This window comes from Bison bison, unplaced genomic scaffold, assembly GCF_000754665.1.
Source record: "Bison bison bison isolate TAMUID 2011002044 unplaced genomic scaffold, Bison_UMD1.0 scf7180017864166, whole genome shotgun sequence".
NCBI classification, from domain to species: domain Eukaryota; kingdom Metazoa; phylum Chordata; class Mammalia; order Artiodactyla; family Bovidae; genus Bison; species Bison bison.
The window spans coordinates 1,003,914-1,024,350 of record NW_011494738.1 but is presented as its reverse complement, the minus strand read 5'-3'; the positions used below and the strand labels follow the sequence as shown (position 1 = coordinate 1,024,350).

Here is a 20,437-nt window from a genome sequence, read left to right as displayed (position 1 = left end):
GCAAGAGATATATTAAGAGACTCGGGTTTGATCCCTTGGTCCGGAAGATCCTCTGAAGGAGGGAATGGCAACCCCCAGCAGTTTGGAGAAGGCAATGGCAACCCACTCCAGTACTCTTGCCTGGAAAGTCCCATGGACGGAGCAGCCTGATAGGCTGCAGTCCGTGGGGTCGCTGAGGGTCAGACACAACTGAGTGACTTCACTTTCACTTTTCACTTTCATGCACTGGAGAAGGAAATGGCAACCCACTCCAGTGTTCTTGCCTGGAGAATCCCAGGGACAGGGGAGCCTGGTGGGCTGCCGTTTACAGGGTTGCACAGAGTTGGACACGACTGAAGTGACTTAGCAGCAGCAGCAGCCAGTATTCTTGCATGGAGAATCCGACAGACAGAGGTGCCTGGAGGGCTGTAGTCCATAGGGCTGCAAAGTCGGACTCAGCTGAAACAACTTAGCATGCAGAACATGTTAGGGGTTCCCAGGTGGCACTAGTGGTAAAGAACCCGCCTGCCAATGTAGGAGACTAAATGCGGATTCAATACCTGGATGAGCAAGGGATTCCCCTGGAGGAGGAAATAACAACCCATTCCAGTATTCGGCTGGATAAGGTCCATAGGGTCACAAAGAGTTGGACATAATAGAAGAGAATTAGGATGGAGAAACATGTTATAACATGGATTTTCACAGCAGCAAAATCTGAAAAATAACTTGAATGTCCACTGATATGGAATTTATTTAAATCAATTATGGTAATATATACACAATGGAATAGTATGTGGTCATTAAATAAAATTATATAGCTCTGTATGTGCTAAAATAGATCTAAGATAAAATAATTGAAAAATGGAAATAAGGTCTCAAAAATGTAAATCTGTAAAAGAAATAAAACTCTTATAAATAGATACCTCACAAACATTTTCTGGAAATATAAAACAGTTTTCAGTGATTATTTTTGGATGAAAAAGTAGAAATTAGTAGTGTAAGAGATTAACTTTTGTCTTCATGGCTTAGTTTTCAATAAACAAATTAGAAAACAATAAAACCAAAGTTGGCTTAACGCTCAACATTCAGAAAACTAAAATCATGGCATCCGTCCATCACTTCGTGGCAAATAGATGGGGAAACTGGAAACAGTGGCTGACTTTATTTCTTTCTGCAGAATCACTGCAGATGGTGATTGCAGCCATGAAATTAAAAGATGCTTGCTCCTTGGAAGGAAAGTTATGACCAACCTAGACAGCATATTAAAAAGCAGAGACATTACTTTGTCCACTAAGGTCCATCTCATCAAGGCTATGGTTTTTCCAGTAGTCATGTATGGATGTGAGAGTTGGACTATAAAGAAAGCTGAGCACTGAAGAATTGATGCTTTTGAACTGTGTTGTTGGAGAAGACTCTTGAGAGTCCCTTGGACTGCAAGGTGATCCAACCTGTCCATCCTAAAGGAGATCAGTCCTGAATGTTCATTGGAAGGACTGATGTTGAAGCTGAAACTCCAATACTTCGGCCACCTGATGCGAAGAGCTGATTCATTTGAAAAGACCCTGATGCTGGGAAAGACTGAAGGCAGGAGGAGAAGGAGATGACAGAGGATGAGATGGTTGGATGGCATCACCGACTCCATGGAGACGAGTTTGAGTAAACTCTGGGAGCTGGTGTTGGACAGGGAGGCCTAGCGTGCTGTGGTCCATGGGGTTGTGAAGAGTTGGACATGACCGAGCAACTGAATTGAACTGAATTGAACCACAACTCTTTTACTTGTTAGCACATTAAGTTCTTTAGGCTCACTCATCTTTGAAAATGGTTGCTGAATTATTTTCTACAGTAAATATTTAATAAATTTACTCGGTACATATTTATTAAAAATCTGCTATCTACCAAGCATTGTTTTACACAGAGAAGGCACAGTGATGTAAAAGAAAGACAAGCTACCTGCATTCAGGGAGCTTTTTTATAGTCAAATAGTATATCAGTGAATACAAAAAATTAACTGGTAAAGTTCCGTGAAGAAACTAAGCAAGGCAGTGGTGTGAGAGTAAATGGTTTTAGGTTGGGGACAACTGCTTCAGTGGAGAAGGGGTCAGGGAAAACCCCCTACAGATGACATGTTATGTGAGACCTGAATGTTGACAGAAGCCTGTCACGTGTTCCAGTTAGGGCAAGCAAACAGAAAGGCCATGAAAGAGGAATAAACAGAAAACGCCAATATGACTAGAATTAATTTGCTTATTAAGTACCAGTCACTGTTCTGTTTTCCACATATTAACAGATACCAATATTATCCTCAGATTAATAAACAAGGTAAGTAGAAGACTAATATGGTATAAGGCTAGAGATACAGGCAGGGCAATGTCAAATAGGATCTTATGGATATAGTAAAAAGTATGGAAGTGAAAGTTAAAGTGTTAGTTTAACTTTGTGTCCAACTTCGCGATCCCATGGACTGTATGTAGCCCGCCAGGCTCCTCTGTCCATGGAGTTGGTAGTCATTCCCTTCCCTAGGGGATCTTCCCGACCCAGGGATTGAACCTGGGTCTCCTGCACTGCAGGCCTATTCTTTACTTCTGAGTCACCAGGGATTTCATTATTAATAAAATGGGAAACCACTGAAGATTTTAAGCAGGAAAATGACATGACCTGGATTATGTTTTAAAAATAACTCTAGGGTTTCCTTGGTGGTCCAGTGGTTAAGAATCCACCTTGCTGCAATGCAGGGGACACTGGTTTGCTCCCGGGTTTGGGAAGTTTCCACATGCCACAGGCTACTAAGCCCACGTGCAGCAACTACTAAACCCATGTGCAGCAACTACTGAAGCCTGCAAGCCCTAGAGCCCATGCTCCACAAGAGACACCACCGCAGTGAGAAGCCCACACGCCGCATCTAGAGCAGCTCCCACTCTGCAACTAGAGAAAGCCCGTGAGCAGCAACAAAGACCCAGTGCAGCCAAAAATAAATAAATAAAAAACCTCACAAATTATTTTAAAAAACTCTAGGTTACTACATTGAGAATGGGTCAGTTTGGGCGAGAAGTGAAAGGGGCAGGCCGGTTAGGGTGATACTCTTTTTTAAAAGTCCAGATGAGGGATAAGGGTAACTTAGACTAGAGTGTTAGCACCAGAGACAGAGAGAAATAGATGAGTTTGCATTCTATTTACATGACAGAGTTGACAAAGCTTGCTGATGTGCTTACATGACAATGATGAAGAAAAGAATATTAAACTGTTCTTGTCTTAATACTATACTTAATACTATGAAACAAACTGATCAAGAAAGTATAAAATGAACAAAACTACAAAACCAGATTAGATAAACTTTGTTATATATTCAGTGATCCTTTACCTCTAAAAAACTTTATTCCTTCTAAAATACTTACATTTCTTTCAACTTCAATTAATCTGTCTTTAACTTTCAGAAGCTCTCTAGTTGTTTCTTGACTTTCTCGCTCCCACTTGTCTTCACCAGCAGCTGGAGGAGAGCTCTGAACCATTCTTTCCTCATCCTGTCTCTGTTTGAGAGCCTCATAATTCTTTTTCACCTAAAATTTTATTTTAAAATATCTTTTAAAATTGAAGTATAGTTGATTTATAACATTGTTTTCATTTATTTAAAAAGGGAGAAAACATACCACCAAGGTTATATTTATCATAATTAAACTCCACAACGGTCTGGTGAATGTGAGAGACAGTTTATTTAAAAATATAATAATATATACAATTACCATTATTATCATTATCACAATTTATGCATTGTAAAGTGCAAATGTTTTCCTCTAGAAATATTAATATACCCTGCTTAAGTGTCATGTTGCTATTATTTTGTAATTTCAGATCCTGTTGCTTATGATGAAAATATCACTGAAGAATAGATGAATATAGACTTGTTGCTAAGTACTAACAATTGTTTTTAGAGCTGTTTATAATTGGTTTAGAGATTTCAGAGATCCCCATGTCAAGAACAAAAACTTGACACATATATTAATTTCCCTTAAAAAGAATAACTGAAGCTGAGGAAGTATCTATCTATGTATGGTCTTTTTAAAAGGATTATGTTGCCCAGAATGACCTGTTAATAAATAAATGACTTCTTTATACAGATACTGACCCACATAAAATTACTATTATTCATTTTATAAAGAGTGAATAATCCAAGGATATATCTTATTCAGGGTTCTCTGGTATGATTATAACCAAATCCTACTTTAACAGAGCAAACTCAAAACTAACAAATTGGTCATCATCCAAAATTAATGATTAACTAAATTGCTCTCTTCAATTTAAATTATTGTTATACTGAATTACTAGTTTTTCCTAGGAAATGATTATCATAAATTTCTAACTTAAACCCAAACTTTCTATTAAGACAAGTATATAGATGTTTAAAATAATTCAATGTCTAATGCAACCTCAAGAAAGCTTTATGGCTCAAACTTTGCTACTACTACTGAGTTAGACAATAATTTGAGATTATAGAAAATAAGATGCCCAGATAGAGTGTCACTTAAATCTTGGCAAATGATTGAACAGATGTTCTGAGATCCTGATTTTCCACTTTAAAAAAAAATACTTCTGACACCCTAAAATATAGATGGATAACATAATTTCCAGTCTATTTTACATTAATTTCTCACAGGCTCTTTTTTCAAGGCTTGTAAGAGTTACGGACATATGTCATTATAAAGAAGGGGATGTGAGAATAAAATTCAGAACTTCTCATTTTCAGTCCACTGTTCTGTTAAGTTTCAAAAATGGTCCTTTACCTTATATATCATTAATCAGAATCTTTAATTTATGCTCATATTGAAAATGACATTTTCCATCAGCGTTTTTCAGAGGCAGTGTACAGGTGGGTGTTGCCTTCTTATCTAATTTATTAATTTAAATAAATTAAATGCCTTTTAATTGGGATGTACAGACCATTTACATTTAATGTGATGACTGACATGGTTTGGTTTAAAACTGCTATCTTGCTATTTATTTTCCATTTGTCCAACCTGTAGTTTGTTCTCTCTTTTTTCTTTTTCTGCTTTTAGTTGGATTTTTTGATTCTATGTAATCTCCTTTGCTGGCATTTTAGTTATACTTCTTTGTCATACTATTTTAATGTTTACTTTATACTTATTACTCATATTTAGCTTTCATAGTCTATGTTAACTATGAAACAACTAGAACAGTATAATTAATCAATCATATATTAAAAACTAGAACAGTGCAATTTCAGTTGAATGCATGTTTATGGCAGAAAACTAGTCCAATAATAATAATTTGGAAATATTCCACTTCCAAATGGCTGAAAGTGGAAGACAGTCTCTAACTTTTAGACTTGAAACACATCATATACCAATCCATACTCAAACCCATTTATTTTCTGGCTTAGTATAGTAGCTTCATGAAATTGACTTTATTTGCAATATAGTGATACTGCATAAAGGGCAAAAATTCAGAAAAAGAAAGATGATTAATGAAATGTGGTAACAAGTTTTACTTTATATTTTTTTTAGACAACACTTATGCTGACTAAACACAGTTCTAAAATTCCTTCTGTAAAAAAAATGTTCTGTGTTAATGTCTGAGACAAACACCAGCAATGATGCGCAAATGAGGAACCAATCCTTTTCCTCTCCTGTATGAGAAATTAATCTTTGAGTAACTTTCTCTGGAAACCTGATAAAACTACAATGTTCCATGCTTCCAGTCAAGAAAAATGACTTCTGATGGGTAAATTGTATTTGTACTACAAGAACTATAAATACCTAATAAGAAGCTACATCTTTGGACTTCTCTGAGTGTAGGAACTCTTAAATCTTAAGACTGTGAAGATCTTAAATCCATGCATTTGGAGATGCTGCAAGGGATGATGACTGGTATTAAGCATGACGTCCCAAAGCCAGAGCAGCTTTCACACTTACCCAATGTGAATCTTGTCTTCTTGCGTCTGAACTATCATCTAGTGAGAAGATGACTCTCAGACAAATATGTGAAGAGGGACACCAGATTGTGCCCTACTATTAGCTTATACTTCCTATAGTGCTCTGAACTGAATGGTTCTAAATGTGGCCTATAATAAGCTTGTCAGCCTGAATGTTTGGTTGACTGTAAAACCACTCCAGGTATGACTACAGAGCTAATAAAAGGGAGTAAAAGGCAGAACATGATTCTACCAATCTGCCAAATACTAACCCTATAGAATGGGCAAGTCCCTTCAATTTCAGTTCATTCACATAGGGAAAACAGACAGTAGTCCCTACCTCACATATTTCACTGAATAATTCCAAATAACACAATTAAAAAATTTAGAAAAGACCTCAAATTTTTTAGATCAAGGGCTCTCTTATACCACACATACTGCTTGCCTCTACTTGCTATCCTCACACCCATACTTTTTTTTTAATCAAACTTTTACCTGGAATCTCAATAGGAAAAGAGTGACAGTGAAGTGTCAAAATCACATTGAGAGCTTTTCCCAATGAAGTAAGTCTGCCTCTTCCCCATTCCACTCTCACAATTCCAATATGTGTCTTCATACATATTGAGGGACATTCATACACAAAATAAGATTGAATAAATTATAGCATATAGACAAAATAGTTTGTTATAAACTACATAACAAAGATCTGTTTAAGAACAATCTCAAGTTTAAGAAAAAGAAATAGACAAAACAGTAATAAAATTTTATGTTTCATTTTCTACTTTATACTTTTCTGTCCAAATATCTGACAGGGAATTCCCTGGTGGTCCAGTGGTTAGGACTCGGTGCTTTCACTGCTGGGTCCCAGGTTTAATCCCTGGTCAGTGAACTAAGATCCCACAAGCTGAGCAGTGCAAAAAAGAGAAAAAGTTGACAATCAAAATTCTTTCCAAAAACATCACTTACTGTTTTTAGTTCTTGGCGCAACTGCTGGTTGTAATTTGTGGACTCTTCTAGTCGAGCTTCTAAAGCAGCAATTTTTTCTTCTTTTATTTCAAGAGACTTCTTTAGAGTGGATTCTAATTTTGATTCCAGAAGTTTGTATCTATTATCCAAGTATAAAAAGAGTTCATTACTGGAGGTCAGAAAATTATTTTTAAAGATAATTTATGATTAGATACTGATACATAAATAAGCCTTATAAAATAATCTTTTTTAAAAAAAGAAGCAAATTAAATTATTTTGTTCTTCCTGCCTACTCTCCCTTTTTAACTATTCCTGGTAATGAGGAAAAAAACAAAAAAGCCCTGAGTATACAGCTCCAGATTACAGTCTAGGTTGTCAAAAGCAAAAATTAATGCTACAAAAAGGCATCTGGAGAATCTTAGTCTCAAAATATTTCTTTTAGTTTCATAAGAATAGAATCTACAGGAAGAGTAAGTGGATGGATTAAGCACATTATTAAGCATTTGTCTATGATATTAATATATAATATATTTACACAAGTACATATGAATAGTTAAGACTTAAAGCACTCTGAAGACTACCTTTAGGGCATGGAGAACTTGCAGAATATTAAAAATAAAGAGGGGAGACAACACAGTAAAGAGTCAAGATACTGGTAATAGAACAGAAAGGGGCAGATAGGTTTGAGTGTTAATATTTTAGTTATCTTTCTGATGGGTTCATGAATATTTATATTAAGATTTTTTTCTTTATAAAAAGGATGTCCATGAACATACTCCGAGAGGGAACCACAAACTAGGAATTACAGATTAATCTATTTCTTACACCTGAGAACCTCAATGACTAAACCAAATAAAAACCTGAAATACATATATGAGAAATTCTATCATATTCTGCCTCTTATTGTAATTAATTTGTGCACATATATTTTCTGCTCAATTAGATTTTAAGTTCATTGACAACAGAGAAAAAAAATCTCACTTTGATATTGGCTTGAGTCAACAAACAATTTTAAAGCATGTAATGTGTATGACTCTGGATGTATTAAATTTGTGATGCCTGAGTTCTGACTGTCCAGGTAGAGATGTTCAGTAAGCAGGGAATAATATGCATGTAAGCTGAGATGATGGATAGAATGCTCATGGAATGGATAAGAGGCCTAAGAACCTAACTCTAGGAAACTATATTGAGAGAGAAGGCACAGGACAACAAACTGTTACAAAGGGAAAGACAAAAGTGATCAAAGGGCACTGTTTTCAACTCTACCACTAAATTCACTTTGCTACATTTATACATTCAAGTCCACAATTAGACTATATATTCCACAATGGTAAGAATAAATTCTTGCCAATAAATACAATCTGCATTAATTTTTTCCCACATACATTTATTTATTATAAAATATAAATACTTACTAGAACAGTAATGATGGATAGGCAACAAAATACAAATTATATAATTACAAAAATTCTAATGAAATAAAATCTAGTGTATAACAATATTCTTAACAATACACACTTCTATTCCAGCTGGAATCATGTGGCCAACTGGACGCTAAACAGTAGACTACTTGAAAATCTAATTAACTGATAGACTGTATTTACCATGGGAGAACAGAAATTCTCTTCAAGCCTGTGAATATTTTCAAATTAAAGTGTATATAAGTTAATTTTTTATTGTTTGTTAAGCCCTAGTTTTCTACATTATTTTTCTGCCTTAATTGCTCCACAGTCTCAAAATTAATGCTTGAGCAAAATAAATGACTTCCACAATTCTTCAGATAGACTTAATACTCACCGGTCATCCGTACTTTGCTCATCATGTAAGAGTCGCTCTTTATTTAACCCTATCTTCTCAAGCTCATGAGTTAATTTTTCAAGATCATTGTTCATTTGTTGAGTCTTCAATTTTTCACTCACCAAATCCTTATTTTAAAAGTAATGCAAAACTCACATAAGTGTTGTGAACATAAACATCCAAGAAATTCAGCCAAGATTTCATCCAGGAATACACAAAATTTAAACCAGGAAAGACAGAAAGGCTGTTGCTGAACTTTTTATCAATAAAAAATAGTCAAGCAAAAAAATTATAACCCAGTAATGTTTTCCTTCTTCTATTTTGCTAATACTTTTTAACTTTTTAATGTTAAAAACTAAAAGGAGAAACTCGTACTTGTGATTACACATCTTAGGTTTGAAAAGTGTGGGGGAAACAACACATATCCATTAACTTTTCATACTAAATTAGAACTTTAGTGCATATTTCTTTCATGAATATACGTTGGATACAACACCCTTCTCCCATCACAAGCACACCTCTCCCAGTGGAAAAGGCCTAAGACATTGATCTGAATAACTAGGGGGAATTCTTAGAGATGCGGGGACCAGGAACCTATTGTTCATGTGTGTAGGATTGTAGAACAGAAAGGAAAAAGAAAAAGGATAATAATGATCCCTTTTCAATGTCTCTTTAGCAGAAAGGCAGATTTCCCAGTGCAAGCATCTGCCAGAATGCTAAGTTTTTTTAAATTGAACTTAAAAGGTTATCATATATAGTAGAGCATAGGGATAGCAAATAAACACTATTTGCTCTCTTCTGAGCTACACCAACCATTTATTGCCAATCTACTCCTATAAATTTTAGAATTCTTCATGATACACAGATCCAACCAACTACCAATTGTTCAGTGCTGACCTGATTTGCATTCTCTTGCTTATATTCTCTCAGTCAAAATCCAAGGGACTTTGAAATCTGAAAGATCTAGATTTGAATCCAGAAATCCAAATCTACCATTTTGTTCTTAAATAAGTTACTTAATGTCTCTGAACCTCAGTTTTCTAATCTAATGGAGATAACATAAATAAAGGATTGGTTGTAAAAATTATCCAGTATTTGGCACATAGCTAATATTCAATAACCAGCAATTATCATATTCAGTAAGTTTTGATCATATATTTTAATATTACTTTGAAACAAACATGTAAAATTATAAGAAATAAGTCAGATATTACATGGATAACTTATTACTATAATTTCTTAAAAAATACAATTTGCATTCACTTCTTAGTTTAACAGAAGTGGGAAACTTAGAAGCTTTTTAATTCTAAATTTCTACTTTGAACCATAAATAGATTATACAAATTACCATAATAAAGCTTAAAGAAGTTCTAAATTTAAAAAATTTAAAAATTTGTGTGAAATTTAATTAACTATACTTACCTCTCGTAATGTAACCAAAGTTTTTATATCAATAGTTGCTCTTTTCACAAGCTCTTTATTTTCTTTCTCTAATTCTTTCAGACGAATGCAGGATTCTTTATAAATACCAATCTCTTTGAAAAGGGTTTTGTTTTCTTTTTCCAAATTTCCAATTTTCACATTATTTTCTTCTAATGTGGTATCTTTTATTTCTGCTTGTTGCCGGAGTCTCTTATTTTCCTTCTCCAGTTGTTTTTTATCCTTTTCCAGTTGAGAAGTCTCTTGCTCTAATGATTTATTTTCTTTTTCCAGCTGTTCTAGTCTTTTGCTAGATATTTTTAACTCTTCTAGGTTTTTCTGCAATGTTTGATTTTCCATCTCTAAGTCCTGTAGCTCACTTTCCAATTGTTGGATTTTTTTATTGCTGTTTTCAAGAGCTTTCTGTAGCCTTTGATTTTCTGTATCTAAACCCTGATAACTAACTTCTAAGCGTTCTGTTTTCTTGAAAGATGCTTTCATGAGCTCTAAACCTTTCTTAAGTTGTTCTTTTTCACTTTCCAGTTCTTTATTCTCTAGTTGTAGCTGAGCCATCTTCATGCTTGCACACTTCAAAGATTCCACACTCCTTCGAAGTTCTAAGTTTTCCTCATCAAGCTGGGAATTCTCTTTTTCCAGGGATTCTAACTGAAAAGTGAGGTTTTTAAAGCTATCCAGTGTTTTTTTAAACTTCCTATTTTCTCTTTCTAGCTCTGAATTTTCTTGTTCTAAGGCCTCAATTTTTTCACAAGTAATTTTTAAATTGGTTATCTTTTTCTGTAACAGTTCATTTTCTTTTTCAAGATGATGCAACTCATTTTCAAGTTCTTCTGCTCTTTCTCCTTTTTCTTTATAATGTTCCAATTCTTTTCTGATTTGCCTTTTTTCAAATTCAGTCTTGCTTAGCTTGCTACTTGTTTCTTTGATAGATTCATGGAGAATTTTGTTTTCTTTTTCAATGTCTTTCACCCTTGCTTCAGCACTTATCTGGGAGCGCTGCCTTAAGGAGGACACAGTTTGATTCAGATGTTCATTTTCCTGTTCTAATATTTTAATCTAATTTAGTAAAAAAAAAAAAAAAAGAAGAAAATTTAAAACTTAATGGAACATGAACTAAATATTTTAAAATTACATAGTTTTCCTCCTCCAAAAACTAGCAGGGAAATCAGATCATAAAAAGGTGCTAAAATTGTCTATTTTAATTTCAATTCTGACAAATATTTACTGAGAGATGACCACGTACATGTACTGCCAGGTCTTTAAATTTCATATCTTTAGGGAGTCCGAAATGTATAGAAATGGTTAACAGAGATGAATATTAACCAAAATAATCTTCAGATTATATAGTGGTGATATGTTTCAAATTCAAATATGAGTCTAGATGAAATGTATACACATATCTCCTTGAAGATACATGTTTTTACATTCATTCAAAAAATTTCACAATGCATATATACAGGAAGACCTCAGTAAATACAGTATTTGCTCTATTATATGTGTAGACGTGTGTGTATATATATGTGTGTGTGTGTATTTGTGTGTATTCATTTCCTAAAAGAATTCTGATTTGGAAACATCAAAATAACAATATCCCTGGTACATTTAAAAACTAAAACATCCAATTTATAGTATGGTCTATTATAATGGTAAAGGTTCTTAAAATTCAGTGTGTTAAACAATCAATTCCGAGAAACTTGTAAAAAGAGAGATTCATGCTTAGCTCTAGAATTTTTGTTCCATAGCTCTATGGAAATGCGTATTTTTACAGGTGACCTAAGGACTAACCCTGGGGTTCAGACGGTAAAGAGTCTCCCCTGCAATGCAGGAGACATGGTTCAATCCCTGGGTCGGGAAGATCCCCTGGAGAAGTAGATGGCAGCCCACTCCAGTATTCTTGCCTGGAAAATCCCATGGACAGAGGAACCTGGCAGGCTACAGTCTACAGGGTCACAAAGAGTTGGACATGACTGAGCAACTAACACTTTCACTTTGAGGGCTATAGCTCGATAATATTTAGAAGTAAATAATTTTACTTCTAAAAATTAGAAATTTTAAAACAGCCAGTTATTTAATCTATTTGATTCTCAGTTTCTTCAAGCATAACATGTGAATGACCAATAAAACTTGAGAGCAAGTATGAAAATATACAGAACAGTTGCTGCCACCACTTCAGTGGGATCAGAGTAGAGCTGCACTTCATCCCAATTTCATTCGGGGCCTTTAATATCTGCAGTCTCATTCCACGGACACTTGAAAACCAATTCATGCACAGGTACCATGAAATTTTATATCAGATAATTATTAAGCACACTGACAATTTAAAAAATTCTAAGTTTTCTCTTCAACTTTTCAACAATGCATGGGATAGAAAATGAGGTAAAACTATAGTCACTTTAAAATCTAAAAATTTCTAAAATATTTCATTTAATGTTATTATGAAGATTTTACTTGCACAAACTTTAAAATAACTTTTGTTAATAAGTTTTAAGATATGTTGCTTAATAAAAAAATTTATGAACCTGTCTCTCTGAATTTTCTCGAAGTGTTTCAATCGTTTTTTCAAGCTGAGCTTTTTCCTTCATTAGATCCTTGCTTAAATTCTGACAATTCTGAAGACTTTGCTTTTCTTGAATAATCTCATTTTCAAGGATTTCAACCTGGTGAAAATGAAATCACAAAAAAATGTATCATTAGTACTTCAAAATAGTGGAAGCATGTAAAAACAAAAGCTAATCACTGAATAAAGGGTAGAAAACAATTTTAATACTCAAATAGTGAAATTTAAGAATTTCATAGAAAAATTCAAGTAGTATTTCAAGATAATTTTACCAGCTATCTAAAATATACAGACATGATTATCTTTCTTGTCCTCTGCATCTCTGAAGGCAAATTTCCACTTCTAAACACAAACACAAATACAACTGCATACATACACACATGCCACATGAAGAATACACAAAACATACTGAAAAAACTCCCTTGGATTTGTAAAACGCAAATTTAATTAGTCAAGGAATTTAGTGCACAAGAAGGAAAAGATGAGAAAATGAGACGAGAAGGAACTTGGGTTAAAAAGAGAAAAAAAGGAGACTACTAGAGAAAAAAAGATTTGAGCAAAACTCTAGCAAAGTATGAGGTTAACAAGTATGAAAAAGCAAACTCAACTTCAAAATATGCCATACTAGTGATTTCCCCATTATTATATAACATATTCAAACCAGGTAACCAAAAAAAAAAAAAAAAGAAAGAAAGATTAAGGCATATAAAACATTCCACTTCACGTTTAAATATTACCTAAATCCTTGTAACAACAGTAAGAAACTCTAAGAAGTAATATTAATATCTCAAAAGCATAGAGTCACAAATCTTATTCAATAATTCACATTAAGTTTACACAATAAGGAACCTGTAAGCTATTAATAACTAATCTGGTTCTCACATTACATACTGAAACATATGGACAGTATTTATTTAATTAAACTCATTTCCTGTATTAATGGAATTCAAATGAAACATTCAGTTTACAAAAGATATACAAAGAATTAATCAAAAACTGCTGGAATCACTAATTTACTAATTAGACTTTAAAGTTAATTTCAAAATCAAAATTCCAGATTTATAGTGGCGGCAAAAATAAAACCACTCCAAGTTCTAAATGGCCACTTCTATTTTAACACTATATTCATTGTGAAATGCTTATTTGGTTAATGAATTAAAGATGATGCAAAGAATGTTTTAAAAGACAAAAAATATTTCAAGGAAATCAAAATGTCTATCTGCATTATCTAAGGCAGTGGTTCTCATGGCATGGTTCCACAATAGCAGGATGAGTCTCACCTAGGAACTTCTTGGAAATGAGAATTCTTATCCACCATAGCCCTACCACATTAGAAACTCTGGGCATGAGGCTCAGCAATCCGTATCTTAACAAGTGCTGAAGGTTACTGTGATGAATACCTTCCTATTCAAAGCTATTGGTCTAAAAACTAGGCAGATTTTCATAACCAAATCTAGAAACCGAGAATCCAAAGGAAAAACTAGACATGGCTGACACATGTAGAAGAATATTTATTACAGCATGTTTTTCAGCGACCAAGAACTGGAAACAAAAGTGAAAGCACATTTTGAAGGGTATACATGATGGAGGGTATTCAAGATAAAAATATCATGTACGTCTTTATAATACGACTCCAGTACTTTGGCCACCTCATGCGAAGAGCTGACTCATTGGAAAAGACTCTGACGCTGGGAGGGATTGGGGGCAGGAGGAGAAGGGGACGACAGAGGATGAGATGGCTGGATGGCATCACTAACTTGATGGACGTGAGTCTGAGTGAACTCCGGGAGATGGTGATGGACAGGGAGGCCTGGTGTGCTGCGATTCATGGGGTTGCAAAGAATCAGACACGACTGAGCGACTGAACTAAACTGATACTGTGTGTATGTGTTTGTGTAGGTAGAAAGATATGCACAAATAAATTACTTGGTCTAACTGTCCCACAACAGGAAAATAAGAGTATCTCAGAGATATTGCAAGTTTGGATCCAGACCACTGCAATAAAGTAAGTATCGCAATTAAATGAGTCAAATGAATATTCTAAAATCTATGTTTATCCCACACTGTAGTCTATTAAGTGTGCCATACCATTATGTCTAAAAAAACAATGTACATACCTTCATTAAAAATTCACTGCTAAAAAAAAGTTAACCATCACCTGAGCCTTCAGCAAGTTTTAATCTTGTTGGGGGAGTGTCTTGCCTAGATGCTGATGGCTGCTGACTGATCAGGGTAGTGGTTGCTGAAGGCTGGGATGGCTATGTAATTTCTTAAAATAAAACAATAAAGTCTGCTCTGTCAGCTGACTCTTTCTTTCATGAACAATTTCTCTGTAGCATGCAAGGCTACAAAAACTTTTTTTTTCAAAATTGGAGTCACTTCTCTTAAACACAGCCACTGTTTTATCAGCTTTATGTAATATTCTAAGTCCTCTGTTGATATTTCAACCATCTCCACAACATCTTTAACAGTAGACTCTGTCTCAAGAAACTTTCTTTACTCATGCACAAGAAGTAACTCTTAATCCATTTATAGCTGTATCATGAGATTGCAACAAAGCAATCATATCTTCAGGCTCCATTTCTAGTTCTGGTTCTCTTGCTAATTCCTCCACATCTGCAATTACTTCCTCCACTGAAGCCTCTAAGTCATCCATGAGGGGTAGAATCAACTTCTTCCAAACCCCTGTTAACGTTATTTTTAACTCTTCCTATGAATCACGAATGTTCTTAATGGCATCTAGACTGCTAAGTTCTTTTCAGAAGGTTTTCAACTGACTTTGCCCAGATCCATCAGAGGAATCACTTTTGATGGCGGCTACAGCCTTACAAAATAAAGAGTAAGACTTCAAAGTCAACTTACTCTTTAATCTATGGGCCACAGAATGGATATTGTGTTAGTAAGCACGGAACAACATGAATCTCAATCCTAAGTCTCTAACAGAGCTCTTGGGGATCAGGTACACTGTCAGTGAGCAGTCATATTTTGAAAGAAATTTTTGTTTGAGCAGTAGACCTCACAAGTGGGCTTAGAATAGTCGATAAGCCATACTGTAAACAGATACGTTGTCATCCAGGCTTTGTTGTTCCATCAAGAGAGTACAGGGAAAGTAAGTACAGAGAACAGATTAAGCAGAATTCTTAAGGGCCCTAGGATTTTTGAAATTGTAAATGACCACTGACTTCAAGTCACCAGCTTCACTAGCCTCTAACAAGAGAGTCAGCCTGTCCTTTAAAGAAGAAAAAATTATTTACTTGGCTATGCCAGGTCTTAGTTGTGGCATGCGGGATCTTTAGCTGTGGCATGCAGGATCTAGTTCCCTGACCAGGAATCAAGCCTAGGCCCCCTGCATTGGGAGTGTGGAGTCTTAGCCACTGGGACCACCAGGGAAGAAACCTGTCCTTTGAAGCTTTGAACCTAGGCATTAATTAAACTCTTCCAGCTATGAAGTCCTAGATGGAATCTTGTTCCAATAGAAGGTCGTTTGTCTACGCTAAAAATCTAGTTTAGTGTAGTCACCGTAATTATATCTTCTGGAAAACTAAATACAGCTTCTACATTAGTACATGTTGTACTTTTATGTTACAGAAACCTCTCTCCTTCAACCTCACAAACCAACCTCTAAAAGATTAAAAGTTTTCTTCTGAAGCTTCCTCACCTCTCTCAGCCTTCACAGAATTGAAGAGAGGGCCTAGCTCTGGATTAGGCTTTGGCTTAAAGGAATGCTATGGCTGGCATGTCTTCTATCCAGACCACTAAGACGTTCTCCATATCAGCAATAATGCTCTCTCATTTTCCTATCATTCAAAGTTCACTGAAAGTACTTTTAACTCAAGAACCTCTCTGCATGCACATCTTGGCTGACTGGTGTAGGCAGCCTACCTTTCAGCCTATCTCAGCTTTCAATACTCCTTCCTCACTGTTCTTAACCATTTCTAGCTTGTGATCTGATTGTGAGAGTGAGAGATGTGCAACTACTCCTTTCACTTGAACACATACAGGTCACTCTAGGGTTATTAGTTGCTAATTTCAATACTGTTGTGTCTCAGGGAATAGGGAGGTACAAGGAGAGGGAGAGAGATGGGGAAATCACCAGTCAGTGGAGAAGCTGGAACACCACATCACTTGATTAAGTTCACTGTCTTACATGGGTGCAGTCTATGCCACCCAAACACAATTAAAATACTAACATCAAAGATCACTGATAGAGATCACCATGCTATGCTATGCTATGCTCAGTCACTTCAGTCGTGTCTGACTCTGTGTGACCCCATAGACGGCAGCCACCAGGGTCCCCTGTCCCTGGGATTCTCCAGGCAAGAACACTGGAGTGGGTTGCCATTTCCTTCTCCAATGCATGAAAGTGAAAAGTGAAAGCGAAGTCGCTCAGTCATGTCTGACTCTTAGCGACCCCATGGACTGCAGCCTACCAGGTTCCTCCATCCATGGGATTTCTGACAGAGATCACCATAACAAATACAATAACAATGAAAGAGTTTGAAATATTGTGAGAATCACCAAAATGTGACACAGAGACATGAAGTAATAGTAAACGCTATTAGAAAAACAGTGCTGAGAGACTTGTTTGAAGCAGGGTTGCCTCAAACTTTCAAGTTGTAAAAAACAACAACAGCAATTACCTGTGAGTGCGATAAAAGTATTATGCAATAAAATAAGGTATGCTTGTTATTTCTTTTCAAAGTCTACTTAAATTCAGGTTTCATAATCCCTAAACTGTGGCCTCTAAATACCACTGTTGACTAAAAGAAAGAAGGGCTTTTTAGAGAAATGGCTGTGTCCAGGTCTGAAGCAGGAATGTTTCAAAAGAACCTAGAACACGCTGTCACAGCAGAAAGCAAGGAAGCTCTCCAGGAGTGCTTAGGTCATGTCATAAGGATTCAGGTAGCGGCTTAAAAGAGTTGGGAGGGTAAGAAAAATACAATGTATTAAAATACATCAAATATTTTTAAATTTGTGAGTTTATTATGACACCACAACAAACTCAATAATTATCTCAGGAGGATATGAGAGAACCAATTAATTACTAGGAAACTGGTAAATTAAGGACAAGAATCAAACATTCATCCCACTTAACCCACCCTAAGAGTTGTTCCTCCAAGTAACTAACAGTGGTTTATTTTTAACCCAGTATTTTTTTTTTTTTAAAGTTTTCCTTACAGAAACACTCTAGCTACCAAATAAAGAACGGATGATATAATATCAGGATTTTGTACCCTCTGATTAATTAAGGGATCTAAACCAATGATTTTCTATGACTACAAACATCACTTTCTTCAACAGAAAAACTACTAGGAAACAAGAGTAAATCTATAGACTAAAACAGACTTAAGGGACACATCAACAGATTGAACATACCAATCTTATTTGGATTTATATTTAAAAAATATTTGAATATACTTATATTCAAAAAATATTAAAAAAATTTTTTAAATTTTATTTTAACTTTACAATATTGTATTGGTTTTGCCATATACCAAAATGAATCCGCCACAGGTATACATACATGTGTTCCCCATCCTGAACCCTCCTCCCTCCCCATACCATCCCTCTGGGTCGTCCCAGTGCACCAGCCCCAAGCATCTGCTGATCAAAAGCTATAATTTTTTAAGTGTGATATCATCACTGTTCTTTTTTAAAATTCCTTTTTAGAAATTTATACAGAGATATTTATTGGTAAAACACTACCATGTCTAGGACTCACTTCAAAATTATCTGGTGGTTGCATGGAGAGTATCAAGGGTAGAAGTAAGATTAGTTGTGAGATAATAACTGTTGAAGTTGAATGAGTCTAAGAATGCATTCACTTCATATTTATATAAGTTTGAAATCTATATAATCAGTTAAAATAATATTGAGGGTACAATAAAAGTTGGAAAATAAATGTTCTATCTAAACACTATTTATTTATACTTTTACATATATCTTTTTTACATTATATTGAAAATTAATTTTTATACCTTCTTACTTAGTCTTTGATTTTCTTTTTCAATTTTCAGGATTTTGGAGCTGGTGCCTTCAGCAGAATCCATGGTACTCCGAAGCTCTTCTACAGTTTTTGTCAAACTCTGATTTTCCATCTCCAACTTCAACAATCTACTTGATGTCAATTCATTCACCTCATGGCCCAAGGATTTTTGTGGTGCTGTAATATTGAAAAATATGACACTGGTAAAACTATGCTTACTCTTCACTATTTAAAATATTTAGTGTAAATACACTAAATCATCTGATCCTTAACTTTATAAAAAATTAATAAAGTTATACAAGATAGACACAATGAAAAAAGAGAGATAAATACAGGTAAATCTTTAAATTCTAAAGCATTCAGAAGTGGGGGCTTTCCTGGTGGCTCAGTGGTAAAGAACCCGCCTGCAATGCAGGAGACGCAGGAGATGAGGGTTCAATCCCTGGGTTGGGAAGATGCCCTGGAGAAGGAAATGGCAACCCACTCCAGTATTCTTGCCTGGAGAATCCCATGAACAGAGGAGCCTGGTTACAGTCCATAGGGTCGCAAAGAGTCAGACACAACTGAAGCTACTTAGCATACACACACATATACGCATCCACAAGCATTCTAGTGGGAAAAAAAGTACAAAATTTAGACTGAAGTGACTAGACTTTTAGTCCTAATTCCATGAGAAAGCAACTTTAACCTCAATGAATCTTAGGTTACTTGGACCAAATATAGTTACTATCCTGTGTATCTAACAGAGTCATTGTGTGACTCAAATAAGTATAAAGCATATTCTATGCCACACCTTCAAAGATTAAAAAAGTAAAACAGTTTGAAGGGGAAAAAAACTCCCAATCTGATTCTGAGAAAGGCGAGACAGTACTATACACAGGTCACTTCAAAAAAGTCTTTCTCTAAATGAAGGATCTAGCTAATTAAGTATAAAGAGCAACATGCAGTCCATTTTGCCAATGGAAATCATCTTTCTAAGCAGCTTTTGGAATTATTTTTTTTAATATAAGAAAACTCAGTTTCAACTTCTGGAAACGTTTTCCAGTAAGCCAAAAATAATTATTTTCTAATAACTGTATGACAGACTCATTAAATATTTTGAAGTTATATTAGGATTCACAAAAGAAATATGACACTTAGAATTTATTTTGAAATCCTAGATTTCAGGAAAGGAAATGAACAGAAATACGGGAGGGCATTTCTAGGTCTGTCTACTTTGTGTATGTTTGAAATCCTCCATCATAAAAACCAAACACACACACACACACACAAACCATGTATCCCCACAAGTTATATGTTCTTTTTTAAAAATCAGATAGAGTAAAATATCTCCTAGGATTTAAGAAAGCCTCAATTCTTATTTCAAGTTTTTGTTCTAGTCAGCACACACTCTTAATCTTTTATTAAAAGCTGGTATCATAGATAGTCACTGACTTCATAAATGTTATTAGTTGTCCATGTCTTCTTAAGTAAAACTCATTTCAATTAAACAAGATTAGGCTACAAAACATGATATGCCTTAATAAAACTTTCAATACTACGTGCTTCAAAGAAACTTCAAGCCATCCTACAGAGAATAAAAAGGATGCATAAAACACATTTTTAACATGGGAGAATGTCTGTGTTATATTTTGGACGAAAAAAGGAACCCTGACTGTACATAAACACTGATGATGATATATAAAATAAATGTGTGTGTAGAAAAATTCTAGAAGCAAATTTTGTGAAATGTAAAAGTCAAGAAATTATTAATGACTTTGATTTCCTTCTTTACATTTTTCACATTCAACAA

General features: G+C 34.9%; 1 protein-coding gene across 4 annotated transcripts in view; it reads right to left on the bottom strand.

Moving 5' to 3' along the window:
• Nucleotides 1-20,437, bottom strand: part of CCDC88A (coiled-coil domain containing 88A) — a 120,821-nt gene that overhangs the window by 34,448 nt on the left and 65,936 nt on the right. For all 4 annotated transcript variants that reach the window (XM_010841662.1, XM_010841663.1, XM_010841665.1 and 1 more), the window contains exons 13-18: nt 18,638-18,822; nt 12,622-12,759; nt 10,088-11,158; nt 8,666-8,793; nt 6,869-7,007; nt 3,372-3,533 (exon numbers count right to left, since the gene is read on the bottom strand). In XM_010841662.1, coding sequence (XP_010839964.1) covers nt 3,372-3,533; nt 6,869-7,007; nt 8,666-8,793; nt 10,088-11,158; nt 12,622-12,759; nt 18,638-18,822 — 1,823 coding nt within the window. The remainder of the gene's footprint in view (nt 1-3,371; nt 3,534-6,868; nt 7,008-8,665; nt 8,794-10,087; nt 11,159-12,621; nt 12,760-18,637; nt 18,823-20,437) is intronic.